Genomic DNA, 22055 nt, shown 5'->3' with positions numbered 1-22055 from the left:
TCTCTAGATCCATCTCTCTCTATATCAGTCTATGCATGCATATCATTATATCCATTGTTTTCTCAATCCTCTACCTAAATCGACACATATATTCATCGAGTTATTTATCTGTACCATGTACCTCTCAATCCATTTCTTACATATCCCTCAGTAAATATCTAAATATCTATTTATTAATCAATACGTAAATCTTCTAAAAGGTATCGTCCTTTAGATGAACCGTGTGAGATGCATATACTGTCGCATAATTCAATAAATACGTAAAAAATAGTACTATATAACAAAATTTACATCAAAGACACGCTAAACAGTACGTTTTGAAAATACAAGAACAAATTACTACGCCTTTAGTGGAGTTGCTATCTTTAAAATGAGTCTCATCACGTAAGGAGCACATCTCACCGTCCACGTGTCATCGGCTTAATCTGGGCCGTCCGAAGCTTCCTCGATGGGTGGCGGGAAATCAAGGTCGCACGTGCGAGGTGCCAGCTCATCACCCGCGCTTTCCTTTTCTAAGCTCGTTTTCTCATGCAAGCTCCTTCGTTCACTGTTTCAAATGTCATCTCTTTCGTTGGTTCTTCAATTCATTTCTCCGTTGCAGTTCGATTTAGGCTGGAAAATTTGTCAGAAGTAGTCGTTTGCTGCCTCTTTATCCTTGTTTAGATCACCGATTTTGAAGCCTTTGCAGTGATTTCATCGTCCAAGTTAGTTCAAAGATTCCTCAGAAGAAAATTTGTTAGAGATAGTCGTTTGTTGCATCTTTATCCTTGTTTAGATCACCGATTTTGAAGCATTTTGAGCGATTTCATCGTCCAAATTAGTTCAGAGATTCCTCAGCAGAAAATTTGTTAGAGATAGTCGTTTGCTGCATCTTTACCCTTGTTTAGATCACCGATTTTGAAGCCTTGGCGGGCTGGTTACGTCGTTTTAGGAGGAGAAGTTTCAATTTTAGGAGGAATGGGGGCGGTTACATCGTCAATGGCAGCCAAATTCGCGTTCTTCCCTCCGCAGCCGACGTATACTGTGGAGAAGGATGCAGCCAGGGGCAAGTTGATGATAGTTAGGTCATCGCAGGAGGAGAAGGAAGGGAAAATGGCGCACAGGGATGGCGTGGATGTGTTTAAATTGAAGACGAACAAGGGCAACGAGATTGTGGCGGTGTTCTTCCGAAATCCCTCTGCTACGTTAACCGTACTTTACTCTCATGGAAACGCTGCTGATCTTGGTCAGCTGTACGAGCTCTTCAGTCAGCTTAGTATCCATCTTTGCGTCAACGTTATGGGGTGAGTGGAGAAGCTTCAGTTTTTGCGTTCTTTTGTTCAATTATTTGTTTTTCGTGTGTGAGATTTTGTTCTGTGCGTGCGTACCTGGACCAATTCAAGTTATGATTCGATCATTAAAAAAAAAGCTTCATTTATGTGCCCCTGTTTATGCGTTCTTTCGTCATCCTGGTTGATTTGTTTGTTTGTTGCGTTCTTAGTATCCATCTTGGCGTTCTTTTGTTCAATTATTTATGTCTTTCGTGTGTGAGATTTTGTTCTGTGCGTGTGTGCCTGGACCAATTCAAGTTATGATTCGATTTGTTTTTTGTAAAAAAAAAGCTTCTTTTATGAGCCCCTGTTTATGCGTTCTTTCATCATCCTGGTTGATTTGTTTGTTTGTTGCAACGTCATTTTACATCTTCGTGTTTTTTTCCCGTCTTTTGTAAGTACGAAGCCTCTAAGTTTCGCCTGTTTCTGACTGATTTTTACCACTCTCTGGACTTGGGTAGATTTTATTTCAGGTTATGGCTCTAATCTGGGATAGATCAAAAATGAAGAAAACATTTTGTAGCCAATCTTTTTCTAGAGAAAGGGGTTCTCGTAGTATATTTATATGAATTCGGCTTGAAAAGAAGTACGAATATCTTAATCGTACATTATATCTTAATCCTGAATTCAGTCCATCACGATTACTGTACATTTGATCTCGTGATCTAATTTACATACAATCCTCAGTTTGCTCTGGCAGTCCAATTTTTGCTCTGATTTGTGCATCTTTCCTTATTATTCACCATGTCTCACTTGGTTTTATGCCTTTCAGAACTTAAGCTTTATTTTTTTAATGAACTAGCAATTGATTTTTTGCCCGCTGAGTTTGTAGGTACGATTATTCCGGATATGGGCAATCTTCAGGGAAGGTATATTTTCCTTATTTTGTCTTTTGACATAACCCTTCAAATTATGAGAAACAATTCATTTAAATGTCTACTTGCAGCCAAGTGAGCAAAATACCTATGCAGACATTGAATCTGTTTTCAAATTTCTGGTGAACGAATACAATGTTCATGCGGAGGACATAATTTTGTATGGACAGTCTGTTGGTAGTGGTCCTACTTTGGACTTAGCTGTTCATCAACCTAGATTGAGAGCAGTGGTCTTGCACAGCGCAATTTTGTCCGGTCTACGTGTTTTATATCCAGTGAAACATACCTACTGGTTTGACATATATAAGGTTCATTCCTTCCATTTTTTAAATTATTTATTTTCATTTAAATATCTAATGTGATGCTTTCCATCTTCTCCATTCTTCCAGAACGTAGACAAAATCCCTCACGTCAGTTGTCCTGTTTTAGTGATTCATGTAAGCATATCTCTTACCAAATTATCATATTTTCTAAGCTGGAATATTCAATAGAAAATCCCATAACTTTTTTTTGGGGCATTGTTCATCTCAAAAAAATGAAAAATTAATTGGTTTTCTTCAGGGTACAGCGGACAGAACTGTGGATTGGTCGCATGGTCGAGGTCTTCATAAACTTTCCAAGGTCAAATATCAGCCACTTTGGATTTATGGCGGGGGCCATTGCGATCTAGAGTGCTATCCTCGATACATCCGGCATTTGAAGGAATTCATGTTAACCATAAAGAACATGCCAAATGACAGAGGATCGTTCATAACGATTGATCTTTCAGCTGAACCCAGTTCAAGCGGCGACTTTTTGGACTTGCAGAGGATTTCTAATCTGGTGGAACTGCCTAGGCATAGTGTTTATCATAGAAAAGAGCCTAAGGAAGGTAGAGATTGTTGGGAGAAACGTAGGGCAAGTACTGGCTGTAGAGAGATGCTTGGAAAGAGCAGTGTCAAGAGAGAGAAGGCAAGAGTTGGCACAGATAAGAGGGAAACAGGGAGCAAGGTCGCTGATTTTTCAGAGAAACCCAATTGCAGCGCTGACCAGTCAGAGAAGCCCAGGAACAGCATTGATCGGTTAGCTGGATTCATATATTTCTCATTCATCTTTGATACTTTATTTCAATCTCTATTATATTGCAGTCAATTGTTTTATGGAACAGGTTTGGTGGAACGGTGAAATCTGTTGGGTTTTTCAATATCAATTTCTCTAAACATGAGCCTAGAAAGAGCGTGGATAGTAGACAAAAGGCAGGAGCAAGCACAGATAAGAAGGAAACGGATAGCGAGGTTGCAGACCAGTCAGCAAAGCCCAGGAATAGCACCGATCAGTTAGAGAAGCCCAGGATCAGCATTGACTGGTTAGCTGGATTCTAAACTCTACCCAAAATTCATAGATTTCCTTTAATCTTGATCATTTGTTTCTATATTTGCTAGTTTCAACTCATATATTTCATGTGATAGGTTTGGAGGAATGGTGAAATCTGTAGCATTATGCAACATAGATTGCCTCAAACCACAGCACACTAGTATCAAAAAACTCTAGGAAAGGTCTTCTTCACTTGGCCAGGTGATTTTTCTGGAAAATTATGAAGAAGCACCGGAAAAGGCCAGTTTCTTTTTTTCTGAAATTGAATTTAGGTTTGTTTGGCCACTGATGGCAAGTGTATCTGTTCTGTTTCTGTAACAGCGGAAATCACTTTACGTAATTCCCATCCTTGTATCTAGAAAAAAAAATCGTTGTGGTAGCTGATCATGGGTGGCTGATACATATCTACTCTGAAACAAATTATCTAAGATTCAAGTTACGCTAATGTTCTGTTAATATCAACAAAATATTAATCTTTACATACTGAGTAGCTGGTACATATCTAAACAAAATCATTGGTATCATAAAACCGTTTATAATGGAACAGAATTGGGAGAATCAAAATGAAACACAAAAAATTGTTTTGAGACATAGGTGAAGTTTTATTTAGCGATGTTTTGTTTATGAAAATCGTGTTGTTCTTAAAGATACTCTACACAATACAATATTTGTAAAATTGAAGTCCTTCGTGACTGAAATCAAGCATTGATTTTTGGATAACAGTCATCTAGGTTGGTCCACAGGGATAGCTTGTATGACATGAATTTTCAAAGTTCACTAAAATATCAGTTGAAATGGGAGGAACTGTGCCATAAAAGACCTTGAAATGAAGAAAGTTGAAGGGTGTGTACCAAGTTCTTAGTCAGTTTGACCTTGGTTTTGACCTGTAAACTAAATTCAATCAAGAAATGCCAAATTAAATATGCGGACCCAAGATTTCAAACAAAAAAGGCAGACTAATTCCGAAAAGAGATCAAGGAGATAGATGTGAGAACCATTCATCACAACCAATGATTGGCCAACTCAAATAATTGGCTGCAGCCTGAATGAATTGGATTGTGACCGCTGGAAGAGCAGAATAAATAAAAATAAACTGCATTAAAACCCCTAAGAATATTTGAATAAATCCATATATATATCCTGACTTATAAAAGTATCTCCTTTATGAATTTAAGGTCAAACAATTCAGTACAAATATTGAAAAACTGGGGAAAATGAGAATATGATACTTCAAATATTAACCCATAAAATGTTTAAATAAATACTTTATTATATATTCTAAATTATATGTTATTTCCTTTCTAAGTTAATGTCCATAAAAATACCATAAATTTGAAAAATAAAATATCATTCCAATAATGTAATAAATTACTTAACCTTATAGAAATTAGTGTAAAACCACACACACACACCACAATCCATGTCACTTGGCTTGCCGGCCACATATATTTCCATCAATCATATGAGTGGTACAAGACAGTGATGGAAATATATGTGGCCGGCAAGCCAATCGCACATTCCACATCTCGTTCCGTGTTTATTAATAGAATATATTCATTATAGTGCACGTGTGATGATTATAATGAAGTCCATGAATACATGATCGGACTTAGTGAATTATGATGAGATCGTAATACGGAGATCATTAGTCTTTAAGCATGTGTTCTAAACATTCCTATTCGAAGGATACACAAGGAGGACATTGAAGTATCCAGATAGAATAACACTATCTAGTCTCATTCATATGTGAGTATGGCCGGTCCCGTAGCCATTAGTGTGGCGACACTAAGGATACATAGTGGGTGCTCTTTAGTGGAAAGAGTTCATAGAATTGATCCGTACGAATCCCTGAATAGTATTATACCATACTGTCAATCAGGTTGATTCACGTCACGGTTATGTAAGTGGTCCTTAGACCTGAGACATCAAAGACGTCTTGTGCACGGACGGCTGTACTTTGGCTATGGCCAACGAGTCTCTAATCATGGGATTCTAAACGGTCTTAGTTTGGGTGCATCAAGAAGTACACGAAGGCGATTGAGTGGTCAAGATGGGATCGTCCACCCTCGGTATAAGAGGTGACAGCTCAAGGAAGATGATGCAACGAAGTCCTTGGCCAAGGCAGTGAAATATCAGAGAAGAGTACTCCGATGATTTTTGAATGCATCAGTACTAACTCGGATGATCGATTAGGGTTTGATAGTTGACCATACCCAAAGTCGTCCAAGGAGCGTCAAGTGGATGAGGGATTATACATACATGGTAACTGATGACGAACAGGTTCCATGAGTGAGTTGATACACACTCCTTTGAATCTTCTAGGACACGAGGTGTAGCTTGGCACCCCATGTGTCGGAGTCTCAACCTATCGACTGGGTTAAATCGATCCGACGTTAATTAATCTATATGATGATATAGTTAATTAATTTGGAAGGCCAATAAAGGTTATTGGACCGCTGGAGTCGTTAACTAGACTGATACATGGGCCTAGAGGGTCACACACAAATGGTCTTTTGGACGTTGGAAGATATACTTAAGTTTTGGGGGTTTTTATGAAAAATAGCTACTTAGTATAAATAGGGGAAGGCCCTGAACGAAATTCACCCAAGCCATAATTGTTCAGAGGCCTTTCCCCTTCTTCTCTACTCTCCCCACACCCCCTCTCCATCCCTGATGTGATCGGGACGACGTAACGACGCCGACGGAGAAAGAACGGGGCTTGTCAACGAGGAGGAGATCCAACGTGCCGAGGACCGCGTGGATACGTCTAGAGGCTGCACACTTGAGCAGCTCAACTCGTCTCGCTCTGGGATCGAAGAAATCACGAATGAGATTCGTGCAATGGTACTTCGTTTGATGGATTTGGTCGATGCCGTTCGATTCGCAAAAGTCTTCCGCTGCGCATCGTTTTGTTCTGTTCATCCATGTCAAGGCCTCTAGAACCCAACAGTGCTCACACGGACGGAGCGAACCTGACTCGTACCAGATAGGAGAGACACTCAAATTGCAATAGGTTTTCACTCAGCCTGTCACGCTCACCTATGTCTAACCTGAGCGCGGTGGAGGCAACCGAAAACGTACTGCAAGAAATAAAAGACGGGACATAACGATGTACCTCATTGTCGTCCAGGGAGTAGTTCTTTCAGTCTCGGGGCAGCTCAGAAGCAATAGTTGGTGATGGGGGTTGAGGCGGTGGACAATGGTTCCAGTGTGCGAAGGGGCGCCGGAACGTAGTCGAAGGGGCAACTTGACATTGGTGGATGCTGTAGCTGGCACATGGCATTGCGCGGCAGGCGCGGCGCGGCGCGGCGTGCGCGGCGTGGCAGGTGCGGTGTGGCAGGCCCAATGCGGCAGGCGTGGCGCGACGAGCGCAGCGTGGCGCATCGGCGACGCGAGCGAGATGGGTGCACCCGCAGTCGATAGGGCAAGGCGTCGGCAGGCACGCGACGGCGGCAGTCAGCACCGACAAAGCGGGAGGCTGGCACACAGGGGGGCGACTCATGCTGCGACGGCGACGGGGTTCAACAACGGCTGTGGCCGCGTTCTCGGCTGATGTCGGAGAGGCGACGCGCTGGTTGCATCGAGGGAGGACGGACCGAGGAACACTGATGATGACGAGGAGGCCGACACAGCAGGCGGACGGTCTTCGATAGATGCGGAGGCGACGAGACCCCGGAAGTGCGATCACGTAGGCGCAGACAACTCGCGTGAGTGCACCGGAAGATCGCGGCCACGTCAAGGTGATGTTCGAGGTGTCGGAAGTGCGCGCGACGCAGCGCACTAGGCGGAGCGCGCACGGCTACGCAGCAGCGTGGATACTGCGTGATGGCGCCGAGTGATGGTGTGGCGCGGTGGGAAGGCTGGGCCGTGCTGCGGCGGCGTAGACGCGGTGGGAGACGTCCCTGGCAGCGTACTGTGGCAGCGGCGGCAGGTACCCTTCTTTCGCTCTTCCATCTTCTTCTCCGCTTCTCTTCTTCTTCTTCCTCCTCTCCTCTTCTCTACGGACGATGACCTTTCTCTTCTTCAAATTCTCCTTCAAAATGACAAAGGTGACGATTAGGGCATCCAACGTTCCCTTTTATAGGTGAACGTGGATGACCTCACACAAGTGAAGTATCAAACACAAACAAGAAAAGCAAATAAGAAGGGGGGGAAAGAGAGAGACGTCGAGGGGGATCCTTATAGTATGGATCTCCCTCGTTACACATGACCTGTAATGGGTTTCAAAATGACAAAGACGAACTACGAACCAAAACACAGACGAATATGAAGAACAAAATAACGAGGATAAAATGCCCTTTACGCGGAATACTTGAATCTAGGCGTTCGTACCGTCGCCTTGGCTTGCCGGGCGGGCTGAATGCGTACCGGTGGCGATGTCGGGGGCGATGGTGACGTCTCTGAAGACGCTTCCAGGGCTGCGGGTCATGCTCTGCCATTACAACCCCAACGTAATATGTTGTAGTTATTGACTCCATATAATCTATCACGATGATTGAATATCTCATTCAAATGATCCAGTTGAATAGTATGAAAATTTTCAAAGATGTAATTTGACAACTCTATATTTTTATATCTTGCACTTTCTTTGAAATCTTCAATATTGATAAACCAGAATTTGAGTTAAATATGTCATTTTAAGGCTCTGATTTATGCAAAAATATTTATAATTTTTTCTTACTTAGAATAGAGTAAGGGTTGAATCCACAATGAAAATGTAATGAGAGAGTAAATCACATTTTAGATATATTTGAAATGTAATGGTTTTCTAGATTTTTAAGTGTTTTCTAAATAGGAAAATCAATGAAATAAATCAAAACTATTTCAAATAAATGAAATGCAAATTTATTTAGTTTTTATATAAGTTCTAATAACAAAATGAGAATTTTTAGGGTGAGAAATAAGATTTATCATTGAAGAAAACCTTTGGCCGTAATTTGTGGGTGGCGGCACTCTGCCATGTAGGTAGTAGACTGAAAACACTGTAACTTTTGAGACATGAGGAATTATTTAGTGTTGTACAATGGGTTAGAAATTTTGAAGTTTAGGCTATCCTCTGGGATCTTTAACTAGAAAAATGGTGATAAAATTCAAATCAAACATTCAGGAGATCACATGAACCTTGTTGTCGCTTCCCCCAAGGGCCAAGTAGTGCTTTTTCTCCAAGAATCTTGATCACCTTTGAACTCTCTCCCCCCAAATCTCGTAGAATAAGAATGGATAAAAGAAATCTGATGCACTAGGCCCCCAACAATAACTTGGGAGCATAAATCCAATGTAAGATACAAAGAGAGGGGAGAAGAGATCGAATGGAAGTGCCCTAACTTTCCCAGCCAATGGATTTAATTCCAAGAGTATGGAGGTCTATGATTACCTGATTTACACTATGGATCCATGTATCATGCTTCTCAGATTTGAAAATAGGCATTTCAAATTCAAAGTGTGGGTTAGTTCTATAATTCTTGCCTTTAGTTGATCTGGTTTTCAATGAGGTTTAAATGGGCTTATAGAGTAGGCTTCTTGTGCATTTGGCCTCTTTTTATTGTCTAGTAAATGTCTTGGGTTTCTCGTTTCCTCGCATTTGTATCTAAAATTCACCATTGTATTCACCTAAGTCGTGTATTTCAAATAAAAACTCAAAGAAGATGTGAGAAATCCACTTGACTTTAAGGAGTCGAGTGGGGTTAGTCTAAAAAAATAAATAAAATACATAAAAAATTGATCTTATCTTAGGAAAATAATTCATAAATTTCACATTTTATCCTTAAATTGTGAATAATGCAAGTGCAAATATAAAAATAAGGGGTAAAAATGAAGTATAGAAGCATATTTTTTATTGATCTAATTTTATGTTATCATGAATGGTATCATACTTAAATGTCAATTAGGTAGATTCATGTTACAATCATATGAACGGTGCTTATGATTGAGACACCGAAGACATCTTGTGAATAGAGGGGCTGATTGATATTATGTGGCCGTCAAGCCAATCACACCATTATGATTATTAAAGTTCATTGAATAAAATGTTATGTTCATTATTATTCTAGTGTGATGTCTATAATGAAGTCCATGAATAAGTGCAATGACATAGTGAATTATGATGAGATCATAATACAATGATCACTAGTCTTTAAACATGTATTCTAAATATTCCTATTCAATGGATAGTTGAGACAGACATCGAATTATCATGATATAATATCACTAGCTGATCCTACTTATATGATAAGTATTGCTGATCCTGTGGCTATTATTGTAGCGACACTAAGGACAGATAGTGGGTGCTCTTAAGAGAAAGAGTTCACTGAATTGATCTGTACGAATCCCTCGATGATATTATACCTAAATGTTAATCATGTTGATTCATGTCACGGTTGTATAAGTGATCCACCGACCTGAGACACCAAGGACATCTCGTGAATAGATGACTACATTTTGACTATGACTTATGAGCCTCTAATTATGGAATTCAAACAAGTCATAGCTTGGATGTAGTAAGAAGCTCACGGAGATGATTAACTGGTCAAGACGAGATCATCTGCCCTCGGTATAAGAGAAGATCGACTCAAGGAAAATGATGCATAAAAATCCTTGGCCAGGGTAGTGATGATATTGGAGAAGGCATTCTCCAATGATCCTTGTCACGCATCAATACTAATCAAATGATGGCTTAGGGTTTGACGATAAACCATACCCTAAGTATTTCGAGAGTCTCGCACGGATGATGGATTATACATATATGGTAACCGGTGATGGTAAAGGTTCTATGAGAAAGTTCAACACTACTCGATATCTTCTAGAGCACGAGGTGTAGCTGGGCACCCCACAAGCTGGAAACTCAACCCATCGATTGGGTTAAATCGATCCTTATTTAATTAATTTATATGTTGATATAGTTAATTAATAAGGTTGGTCAATAATTGTTATTGGGCCACTAAAGTTATTGACTAGAACGATGCATGGGCCAAAGGGTCACACACATAAGGTCATAAGGGCATTGGTGGATATATTTCACTTTTAGGGTTTTTGAGAAAAACTTTAAGTGAAATATAAACAGGGAAAGGGATCTCATTTCAAGCACAAAGGTCAGCCAGATTTGAGAGCCCCTCCCTTTCTCCACTCTCTTCTCCACTCATCTAAGGAGAGTGTCTTCATGGTGAGAAGATCTTCCAGATTTTCAAGAAGAGTTGAAGAAGAAGACGTGAAGATCCAAGCGCCAAGTGATTGCGTGGATACTTCTAGAAGCCGGACGTGTGAACGGCTTTTGAATGATCTCGGAGCAGCAAAGTCAAAGGTGGAACGAGTTCCCCAAAAGGTATACTCAAGGTATGATTTTAATGATCGATTGTGAATTGATCAACATGCTTCTGCATCCATGGTATCGTGTTTTCCATGGACAGACCAAAGCACAGAACCAAACAGGGGCAACTTTTGACTACTGTTTAAGTGCCCCAAGTCATGAGACGTAACAAGTACATGAAAATGATTAAGTTGTCAAGATGGGATCATTCACCCTTGATATAAGAGGAGATTGAGTCAAGTACGAGGATGTATTAAACTCCTAGCCCCAGTAGTAGAGATATTGGAGAATGCGCTATCCATTTATCTCCATAACGCTAATTAACCATATCCAAGTCATTCAAAAGTTCTAACTTTACTGACGACACTAAAGGTTTCATGAGATAACACACTTACCACTTTGTATCTTATAGAACACAAGGTGGAGCTTAGCACCCCATAGCCCATAAGCCTAACCTAGAATTTAGGTAAGATTGATATGTGATTAATTATTATATATGCCAATATAGTTAACTAATAAGGTTGGCCAATAAACGACATTAGACCATTAAAATTATTAGCTACACTAATACATGTGCCTTGAGATTAACACACACAAAAGCTATGAATGTTAGTGGATATATTTGAATTGGAAGGGATTTATATGACAAGTATAAATAGAGGTACCAATCTTAGGTTCCCACATAACCCAAATCTTACCACCCCTTCATCTTCTCCCATTTTCTGAAATTCCCCCTTCTAGTGAGATTTGATTGTGGGAAGATTAATGAGATTTTTAAGGAGGATTGAAAATTATCAAGTAGATCCATCACCACAAAGATTGTGTGTATAAATTTAGAACAAAAACACATGAATGAATTTATGCTATTCTTTCTAGGAATCTGAGTGAAAGTGTATTATTTCCACCCAAGGTGATCCTATCATGTAAAGTTTTATTGATAAAAATTTTAATTGATTTCTTATTTAAAATGACACTTTAGACAGTCAATCAAAGGCTTAGAACACATCAAGTGATGTCGAAATCTGAGACATTGAAGACATCTTGTGGATGGATGGTCATATTTTAATTATGGCCTCAAAGTTTCTAACCATGAGATTTAGATAAACCTTTACGCATGAGTAAAATAAGTCTATGAATGTCAGTGTGTGGTTAAGATGTGATTGTTTGCCCTCATTATGAAGATAAAATTCAAGAAAGATGATGTGATTTCCTTGGAAAAGGTTGTAAAATATTGAAGAAATAATTCTTTGATGATCTTCCAAACACATTAAATCTGACTGGGATGTCCTACCAGGGTTTTGATAGTTGACCATACCCTAAATCATCTTACGATCACTAATAGGATGAAGGATTATACGTACAAAGTAAGTGATGACTGCAGAGATTCCAATGAATTTACAATCATCACACATGCATTCTAATGCATACATATATTGTATAAATGAACACAGAGCGATATACAGAACGTGTGATCAACTTTCAAGCCACATATATTTCCAATATAGCTTCTAAATGTATCCATGTAATCTTGAAGAGTGTTGGAGTTGACATACTCCTTTTTATATTCGAGAGCAAGAGGTGTATCTTGTTACCCCATGGCTCATAACTCAACCAATCAATTGACATACACTTCATTCCTTTGTATATTATAGACCACGAGGTGTAGGTTGGCAACATGTTTCATGACTTTTGAAGATTTTTATACGTATATGTATTATCACCTGTTATGATATTTTGTGAAAGTTAAACTTGGATCGAACTTATATTATATATATTATGAAATCATCTAGATATTGATCCTTCATGTATAAGTGGCATTTTGGCCTCAATACATTCATATATCACTAATATTTTCAAAATTTTATTTTCATTTTTAGATACTATGGATACTTAATATGATCCGGAAATAAAACTTTGGGTCATATTCAAACTGACGCTTGTGTGATGAAGAAAAAAATCAAATGTTTTACGGTTCATCAAGGTTTTAAGTTAATTAATTTAAGAGGGAGAGAGAGAGAATGAGGAAAATAAATTGTCATCATTACAAGAATATTTTGAACTGAAGGAAATCCAATAGGCCTTCCAATCATATCATAACTTGAAAACATATATCAATGCAGGCTCAGTAGTAACATTAACAAAATTTAAAGAGACTGAACAGAATAATGAAAAACCAACCTTATTCAGAATAAATTCATTTTTTGGAGCAACTTGGTTTTTAATTAATAGTGATAAATTATTATTAAGTCAAACCGGGCTCTAATATGTGTATCCTTACTTCGAACAAAAGCATACAAGTGACTTGCCATTACATTTTTTTAATGATATCAAAGGAATTAAAATGTTATATAAAACCAAGTAACACCTCAGGAGACCCAACAAAATTATGAACACACCCTCACTCTTGGAATTAAACTCGTTTTGAACAAACAATATATTTTTTCATAGAAGTTCTAGTGGAAAAACCCAACAATACCTAATAAGTGACTTGCCATTACAGTTTTTAATGATGTCAAGTGAAGTAAAATGTTATATAAAATGATGACCACACCCTCGCTTTTGGTATCAAACTCGTTTTGACCAAACAATATGTTTTTCATAGAAGTTCTGGTGGAAAAACCCAACAATACCTAAGAAGTGACTTGCCATTACAGTTTTTAATGATGTCAAGTAAAGTAAAATGTTATATAAAATGATGACCACACCCTCGCTTTTGGTATCAAACTCGTTTTGACCAAACAATATATTTTTTCATAGAAGTTCTAGTGGAAAAACCCAACAATACCTAATAAGTGACTTGCCATTACAGTTTTTAATGATGTCAAGTAAAGTAAAATGTTATATAAAATGATGACCACACCCTCGCTTTTGGTATCAAACTCGTTTTGACCAAACAATATATTTTTTCATAGAAGTTCTAGTGGAAAAACCCAACAATACCTAAGAAGTGACTTGCCATTACAGTTTTTAATGATGTCAAGTAAAGTAAAATGTTATATAAAATGATGACCACACCCTCGCTTTTGGTATCAAACTCGTTTTGACCAAACAATATATTTTTTCATAGAAGTTCTAGTGGAAAAACCCAACAATACCTAAGAAGTGACTTGCCATTACAGTTTTTAATGATGTCAAGTAAAGTAAAATGTTATATAAAATGATGACCACACCCTCGCTTTTGGTATCAAACTCGTTTTGACCAAACAATATATTTTTTCATAGAAGTTCTAGTGGAAAAACCCAACAATACCTAATAAGTGACTTGCCATTACAGTTTTTAATGATGTCAAGTGAAGTAAAATGTTATATAAAATGATGACCACACCCTCGCTTTTGGTATCAAACCTGCTTTGACCAAACAATATGTTTTTCATAGAAGTTCTGGTGGAAAACCCAACAATACCTAAGAAGTGACTTGCCATTACAGTTTTTAATGATGTCAAGTAAAGTAAAATGTTATATAAAATGATGACCACACCCTCGCTTTTGGTATCAAACTCGTTTTGACCAAACAATATATTTTTTCATAGAAGTTCTGGTGGAAAAACCCAACAATACCTAAGAAGTGACTTGCCATTACAGTTTTTAATGATGTCAAGTAAAGTAAAATGTTATATAAAATGATGACCACACCCTCGCTTTTGGTATCAAACTCGTTTTGACCAAACAATATATTTTTTCATAGAAGTTCTAGTGGAAAAACCCAACAATACCTAAGAAGTGACTTGCCATTACAGTTTTTAATGATGTCAAGTGAAGTAAAATGTTATATAAAATGATGACCACACCCTCGCTTTTGGTATCAAACTCGTTTTGACCAAACAATATGTTTTTCATAGAAGTTCTGGTGGAAAAACCCAACAATACCTAAGAAGCGTGCGCAGTTGAAAAAGCTGAAAATTTTTTAAAAAATCTTAAGTTTTAGTATAAGAAATTTTGTGAAATATCATCTGCGCTTTCTAGAAGCGTCTACGCTTCACTGTGAGCTGCGCCTTAAAACCAAAACCCCCAAGCCGCCAGCGCAGGGAGGAGGCTTCTAGCGACCCTATCCAGAAAAGCTCGCTCCTTTCTCCTTCTCCATCGCTTTCCTTGGCTACCCATCTTGCCGGGCATGGCGCCTGCTCTGAGCAGAGCTCTGGGTTCGTCTTCAATGGCGTCTCTTCTCTTTACTTCTTCCTCTCCCTTGGCCACAAGTAGCAGCCGAGCGTCTTCTTTGAGCTTTGTGGGTGCCCTTTCATCGAGGTGCTTGAGCAGGAAGAGTTCTTCTGCTCAACTGAGATTGAACAAGGAGAAGAGAGACAAGAGAGGGGTCGTCCGCTGCGATGCCGCCGTGGCTGAGACGGATGCCGCGGAAGAAACTTCCGGAGAGAAGTACGAATACCAGGCTGAGGTGAGCGTTTACGAGTCAGATATTCTATGTGCAACATGTTTTAATCGAATATTGAGCTGCTGTTCTTGTTTTTGCCGAATTATTTGTTAGCTTTGAAATCTTTGTCTCTAATTAGCCTTGCCGCTTTATTGGAAGTGTTGAAGGGCGATGGAACTCCTAATTTTTAACTTTTTTTTGGGATATCAGTTCAAGCCTTCTTACGTGAGACTTTATTCATCTACTTTTGTGATTTCGTGAAGCTCATTTCTTCTGTGTAGCGTGTTCTAATCGACTTTATGCAATTGTTCTCGTTCCCACCAATGGGTTCAATAATTAGTTTTACAGTGCTATTGGAAGTCTAGAGGGCGACGGGACTCCTAATTTGTTTCTGCACGTAAAGTTAGTTTTCAAGCATGGTACTGAAAACCGATGGTGCAAGAGATAAAAATGAATTAGTAGAAAATAATAAAATCTAAGAGCAATCCGTGTTGTTCTCATATTTGGGAACATATGTTGTATTATATTTGTTGAGTCGTATCGTGTTTTTTGTGTCAATTCAAGCCTTCTTTCATGGGAACTTTATTTGCAGGTTAGCCGTCTGATGGACTTGATCGTTCACAGTTTGTACAGCCACAAGGAAGTTTTTTTGCGTGAGCTCGTGAGGTTGATCCTGTTCTCCTTCATTTTTCTACTTTTTTATAATTATTTCAAGTTTTTCAGATTATTTCACGGGACCTATTTTTTAATCTCATGAGTCGTCTTTCCATCATTTTTAAGTGAAAACACTGACATGGATTTAATTGAATTTCCAGCAACGCGAGTGACGCACTGGACAAATTAAGATTTATGAGCGTCACTGAGCCGTCACTGCTGGGCGATTCAAGTGAACTGGAGATTCGGATCAAGCCTGACCCAGAAAATGGGACAATTACCATAACGCAAGGCCCTTTCCTTAGTCTATACTGAATTTCAATTGCTACGTGTTTTGTATGCGTTTAAGAATATCTTATTTGATTTGCAGAGACTCTGGAATCGGGATGACCAAGGAAGAACTGATCGATTGCCTTGGAACGATTGCCCAAAGTGGAACATCTAAATTTCTGAAGGCTCTGAAGGTTCCCTTTCCACCTTTTTTTGTCATCATTGTTCTTATAATTCTGTATGCTGATTATGCTATGATGATAAACAGGAAAACAAGGATGTCGGCGCCGACAATGGATTGATCGGGCAGTTTGGCGTTGGATTCTATTCGGCTTTTCTTGTCGCGGACAAGGTATTCCAAAGATTTTAAATTTGGGTACTTTTAAGCATTATTCCATTATTTTTGGAATCCAGGCTAATTTTTTGAGATCTTACATTTAGGTCGTCGTGTCCACGAAGAGTCCGAAATCTGACAAGCAATATGTATGGGAAGCGGTGGCTGATAGCAGCGCATATCTCATAAAAGAAGAAACTGATCCTGAGAAGCTTCTTCGCCGAGGGACTCAAATTACCCTTTATCTGAGAGTATGATGCCGCATAATTCTCTTTATTATCATCCTTTTTTTTGGATTTTTTTTTATAACACAATTCCTTCCTCATTTTTCAGCCAGACGAGAAGTTTGAGTTCTCAGAGCCTGCGAAAATCCAGTCTCTGGTGAAGAACTACTCACAGTTCGTCTCCTTCCCCATTTTCACTTGGCAGGAGAAATCAAGGACAGTGGAGGTAAAAACTGAAGAATGTTTCTCGAAATTTGACCTGACCAATCTCATTTTGTTTCAATTGATCTCAACGCGGTGGATTACAGGTAGAAGAAGAAGAAAAGACAGAAGAGGGCGATGAAGCTAAGCCAGAGGTGATTCCCTTTCGCTCGTTGATTATTTTCTGAATCTTCAAAATGCTGAAGCTTTGGTTTGCAGGAGGAAAAAAAGAAGAAAACGAAATCCGTCACTGAGAAATATTGGGACTGGGAGCTGGCCAATGAGACGAAGCCCATCTGGGTAAACACGTCATTATTGCATCTAATCACCAAGTTCGAATCAGGATTATAGTCATTATTCACTCGGTATGATTACTGGTTTGCAGATGCGTAATGCCAAGGAGGTGCCGAAGGAGGAATACAACGAATTCTACAAAAAGGCATTCAATGAGTTTTTGGATCCCCTTGCACATGCCCATTTTACCACGGAGGTTTGCGCCACTGACCTGGGTTTTGATTTTTTTTCCTTTTACTGGCATTTTTTCTCAAAAAATAATGCTTTTATTAAATAATAGGGCGAAGTGGAGTTCAGAAGCGTTCTGTATATCCCTGGGATGGCACCCCTCAACAACGAGGACGTGGTCAATGCCAAGACGAAGAATATTCGGCTGTATGTGAAGCGAGTTTTCATCTCTGATGACTTTGACGGCGAGCTGGTCAGCTATCTTATGAAAAAGAAATTAAATTCTGTTTAATTTTACCATAAAGTAGAAAATTAAAATTATTCTCTTTTTTCTGCAGTTCCCACGTTACCTGAGCTTTGTGAAGGGTGTTGTCGATTCCAATGATCTCCCTCTCAACGTTTCTCGTGAGATCCTCCAAGAGAGTCGGATTGTAAGTGAGATGATTTTAAGAATTACTCGGGTGTTTAATGTAATTATCTGCGGGTTTGATGACAACTCTGCTCCTGGTGTTCTGTAGGTGAGGATCATGAGGAAGAGGCTCGTGAGGAAGACCTTTGACATGATTCAGGAAATTTCAGAGAGTGAAAATAAGGAGGTAATATTCGATTATTCTCAATTATTTTTTTTTAAATTATCAAATATGAAATGTCGCTGAATATAATGTGTGGAGTAGGACTACAAGAAATTCTGGGAGAACTTTGGGAAACTGCTGAAATTGGGCTGTATCGAGGACTCCGCGAATCACAAGCGATTGGCGCCTCTGTTGAGGTTTTACTCCTCCAAGAGCGAAGAAGATTTGATTAGCTTGGATGAGTACGTGGAGAACATGGGGGAGAACCAGAAGGCTATCTATTACCTGGCCACCGACAGTCTGAAGAGCGCCAAGACAGCTCCTTTCTTGGAGAAACTTATCCAGAAGGACATCGAAGTAAGTTTCGTTGCATAACTCGATCTGGGTTACTCGTAGTCTCTCTCGATATGTCCTGCAGACACTAATCTCTTTTTGGATTTTCTAAGGTCCTCTACCTGGTTGAGCCAATTGATGAGGTCGCCATTCAGAACCTTCAGACCTACAAGGAGAAGAAGTTTGTCGATATCAGCAAGGAAGACCTTGAACTGGGTGAGTCTCTCTCTCTCTCACTCTGTCCCTTTCTCTGTTTCTATCTCTGCTTCCATCTCTTTCTCATTGATCTCTATTCTTTTTCTATACCTCTTTCTTCCTCTCTCTCTTTCTCTTTCTCTCTCTCTCTATTCTATATTTCCGTCTTTACTTCTCTCTACCTTCCTCGATTGATTTCTACCTCTCTATCTCTTTATCTCTTTCTATCTATCAATATCTCTCTATCCATTTCTCTCTTTCTCTTTCTGTGTCTATCTGATTGAGATCTGAAACAGGGGATGAGGATGAGGTGAAGGATAGAGAGAACCAGCAAGAGTTCACCCTTCTATGCGACTGGCTGAAGCAGCAGCTGGGAGACAAGGTGGCCAAAGTGCAGGTCTCAAAAAGGCTCAGCTCTTCGCCCTGCGTGCTCGTCTCTGGCAAATTTGGCTGGTCTGCTAACATGGAAAGGTAGCTTGACTTTCATTATCTTCATCCTGGGGAAGACTCATGATGGGAACAATGATGACATGTCATAGTTATCTCTTCACTCGATGCCAGCCTTTCCCAGTCAGCTGATGATTCGTCATTGTCCCAGTAATCGATACTAGCCTTCCCCTGTCAACCCTTGACTCGTCATCTTACCTGCCATCGAAACGAGCCTTCTTTTGTCAATCCATGACTCGTCATCGTCCCTGTCATCAATGCTAGCCTTCCTTTGTCAACCCATGACTCGTCATCGTCCCTGTCATCAATGCTAGCCTTCCTTTGTCAACCCATGACTCGTCATCGTCCCTGTCATCAATGCTAGCCTTCCTTTGTCAACCCATGACTCGTCATCGTCCCTGTCATCAATGCTAGCCTTCCTTTGTCAACCCATGACTCGTCATCGTCCCTGTCATCAATGCTAGCCTTCCCTTGTCAACCCATGACTCGTCATTGTCCCTGTCATCAATGCTAGCCTTCCCTTGTCAACCCATGACTCGTCATCGTCCCTGTCATCAATGCTAGCCTTCCCTTGTCAACCCATGACTCGTCGTCGTCCCTGTCATCAATGCTTACCTTCCCTTGTCAACCCGTGACTCCTCATCGTCATTGATACTATCCTTCCCTTGTCAACTCATGACTCGTCATCGTCCCCGTCATCAGTGTTAGCCTTTCGTTGTCAACCTTGCCTCATCATCATCCTCGCCATCAATAGTCGCCTTCCCATTCAACCGACGACTCGTCATCGTCCCCGTCATTGGTACGAGGCTTTCCCAGTGTAACCATGATTAGATTCTTCTAATTTCATCAATATTCTTGCAGGCTGATGAAGGCGCAGACTCTTGGAGACACCTCCAGCTTGGAATTCATGCGAGGCCGTCGTATATTGGAAATCAACCCTGACCACCCAATCATCAAGGACCTAAACGTGAGTTTCATAAAAACCCCTTTGTTTTTTCATTCTTTCTTTCTTCTCACTCACCCTTTTATTATTTTTCTTGTAGGCTGCATGCAAGAACGATCCCAACAGCAGCGACGCGTCAAGGGCCGTTGATCTGCTTTACGACACTGCTCTGATCTCCAGTGGCTTCACGGTAGAACAAATAACTGTTAATTTTTGCCTCTTAAAACTTGCGTATTATCCTCTTTTGTGTTGATTTGCCTAATTTCTGGTTAAAAATGGTGTGTAGCCTGACAGCCCAGCTGAGCTTGGCAACAAGATTTATCAGATGATGGCGATCGCCCTCGGTGGCAGATGGGGAAGATCGGACAGCGAGGATGATGCCACATCTGCAGCGGCTGAAGGAGATGGTGACACGTCGACGACAGCCGAGGCCGAGGTGGTGGAACCGTCGGAGGTGCGGTCGGAGAGCGACCCCTGGAAGGATTAGTCATATTACAAAGCTGCAGAGTTTCATCGCAGATTAGAAGAGAAATTTTGCCCGAAACAAGTAGTCTCCAATAATTAATTAGTCATCAGGTTTGCTGCGATCAGAGAACTAGTTCGTATAATCATGGGTTTTCAGATCGATTATATTTAGCTTGTTGACGCTCAGTGGTCTTAATCACATTAATTCCAAAATTTGGCTCAAAGCAGGAGTGAATACATTGAAACTCGTGTAATCATGGGTTCTCCACTCCATTATGTTTTGGTTTTTGAAGCTCTGTGGGCTAAGCTGATTAATTAGATGTCTTTGGCTGAAGCAGCAGTGAATAATTAATCGTCAGGTTTGACATAATCTGAGAACTAGCCGCTAACTGAACTCTTCCTCATTTCCTCAATGGGCTTGGCTCATTGGCAGACAGTTTTATGCACTAGCCATTAGTCTGATATTGGGCTCTTAGTTCTCTTTTGGCCCAATAGCCCCTTGTATGAATTATTGAATCCTAAACGGGAGTTGTAATAATCTACATTTTCTTCTCTATATTGAGCTCTTCCTTTCATGCCTTCTTTTCTACTCTTCTTCCATTCTCTCGGGAGAGTTCTTGCTCGTGACATGGTATCCGAGCTCTTTAAGGATCAAAGTCAAGGAATCAGGCATACTGACTTAAAGCTGAACAAAGTCTCAAGCTTGACCTCCCTGCTGACTTCAGCCACAACCTAATCTGTTGAGAATGATCTTCTGATTGACTGGAAGACCCAGCTCACTGCTGTTTCACAACAATCTGGAGACACTCTCTTGTCTGACTAGGAGGTAGGACATAAATCTATTTACCTCCAAGTGAGATTTTGGTTGTTAATTTCTTGCAACCTGGTTGTTCAGCCATTTTGTTCTGCAGTATCTTGCATCTATTGGCTAAAGATGAACTGGGTGCTTCTTTAACTCAAGTGGAAGAATCTGTTATACCCAGTTACCCAAACTACACCAAGAAATCTGTTCACTGGTCACAACCAGTACCAGTGGACGAGATACATACAAGGACTTCATCCTGAATTTGAATCTGTTTGAACCCTGTTGTTCAATCGAGAACATGAACTAAAATTTCAAGACATGGTCCAACAAGTCAGAAGGGTGGAAGGTTGATAGAAGATTAATACTGATCACAATATTACTACCACACCAATTCAAAGTTCAACCTGCTTCAATAAAACCCTCTCCAAATGCTACCGGAACACCCTAACAATAAATCATGATCATAATCATCAGGGAATCAAGTGCAAACAACCTAAGGGACCTAAGGGACCTAAGGGACTGCATCATGCAAGTATTGCTCTCTAGGAAGGACCAAGCATGGCAGCTTCATTGACAATTAGGAGATCCTTCATTCTACCTTTTAAAATCATTTTCCCATAAGACATGTCAAGGGAGTGTGTGAATGATTTTGTGTGCCAAGTTTGTCAATTGAATAACAAACCGCTTACAATTTATGTGATTATATAAGCGAGTGCTGTTTTAAGGTTATCCATTGTGATGCACGAGGACCAACGAACCATTCACTTATTTACATGTTTTTTTTGGTTCCTTATCCTCACCAACGATGTTAGTCATTTAATTAGACTGCTACATGGTCTAGAAGGTCACATGCAAATGGTTTTTTGGACGTCGGATTAAAGTTTGGGATTTTTATGAAAAATACCCACAATATAAATAAGGGAAGACCTTGAATAAAATTCAC

The 22055-nt window shown here is 39.9% G+C and overlaps 2 protein-coding genes across 2 annotated transcripts; both read left to right on the top strand.

The window, feature by feature from the left end:
• Positions 1–535: 535 nt before the first annotated feature.
• On the top strand, positions 536–3917 carry LOC144713159 (uncharacterized). Its single transcript, XM_078587661.1, has 7 exons — positions 536–1283; positions 2143–2179; positions 2257–2493; positions 2575–2622; positions 2747–3246; positions 3333–3530; positions 3634–3917. The coding sequence occupies exons 1-7, from the start codon at positions 958–960 to the stop codon at positions 3713–3715; spliced, it is 1428 nt and encodes a 475-aa protein (XP_078443787.1). The 5' UTR covers positions 536–957; the 3' UTR covers positions 3716–3917.
• Positions 3918–14851: 10934 nt separating this feature from the next.
• LOC144712693 (heat shock protein 90-5, chloroplastic-like) lies at positions 14852–20487 on the top strand. The gene is made up of 19 exons (XM_078586962.1): positions 14852–15231; positions 15800–15873; positions 16023–16148; positions 16232–16325; positions 16400–16483; positions 16573–16716; positions 16799–16915; positions 16998–17045; positions 17110–17190; positions 17276–17380; positions 17465–17605; positions 17691–17783; positions 17871–17948; positions 18027–18281; positions 18371–18473; positions 18749–18923; positions 19761–19866; positions 19943–20032; positions 20129–20487. The coding sequence occupies exons 1-19, from the start codon at positions 14953–14955 to the stop codon at positions 20327–20329; spliced, it is 2394 nt and encodes a 797-aa protein (XP_078443088.1). The 5' UTR covers positions 14852–14952; the 3' UTR covers positions 20330–20487.
• Positions 20488–22055: the final 1568 nt, after the last annotated feature.

The sequence above is a fragment of the Wolffia australiana genome, chromosome 15, assembly GCF_029677425.1.
Source record: "Wolffia australiana isolate 7733 chromosome 15, ASM2967742v1".
Lineage (NCBI taxonomy): Eukaryota > Viridiplantae > Streptophyta > Magnoliopsida > Alismatales > Araceae > Wolffia > Wolffia australiana.
This window is presented reverse-complemented; position numbering and strand designations above follow the sequence as displayed.

Bases quoted from the DNA above. Each gene is read 5' to 3' on its own strand.
- LOC144713159 (XM_078587661.1), top strand. From the start codon at position 958: ATGGGGGCGGTTACATCGTCAATGGCAGCCAAATTCGCGTTCTTCCCT. The intron at 2,623-2,746 runs GTAAGCATATCT...GGTTTTCTTCAG, and splicing joins GTCCTGTTTTAGTGATTCAT to GGTACAGCGGACAGAACTGT. The intron at 3,531-3,633 runs GTTAGCTGGATT...TTCATGTGATAG, and splicing joins CCCAGGATCAGCATTGACTG to GTTTGGAGGAATGGTGAAAT.
- LOC144712693 (XM_078586962.1), top strand. From the start codon at position 14,953: ATGGCGCCTGCTCTGAGCAGAGCTCTGGGTTCGTCTTCAATGGCGTCT. The intron at 16,916-16,997 runs GTAAAAACTGAA...GGTGGATTACAG, and splicing joins AGAAATCAAGGACAGTGGAG to GTAGAAGAAGAAGAAAAGAC. The intron at 17,784-17,870 runs GTAAGTGAGATG...GGTGTTCTGTAG, and splicing joins TCCTCCAAGAGAGTCGGATT to GTGAGGATCATGAGGAAGAG.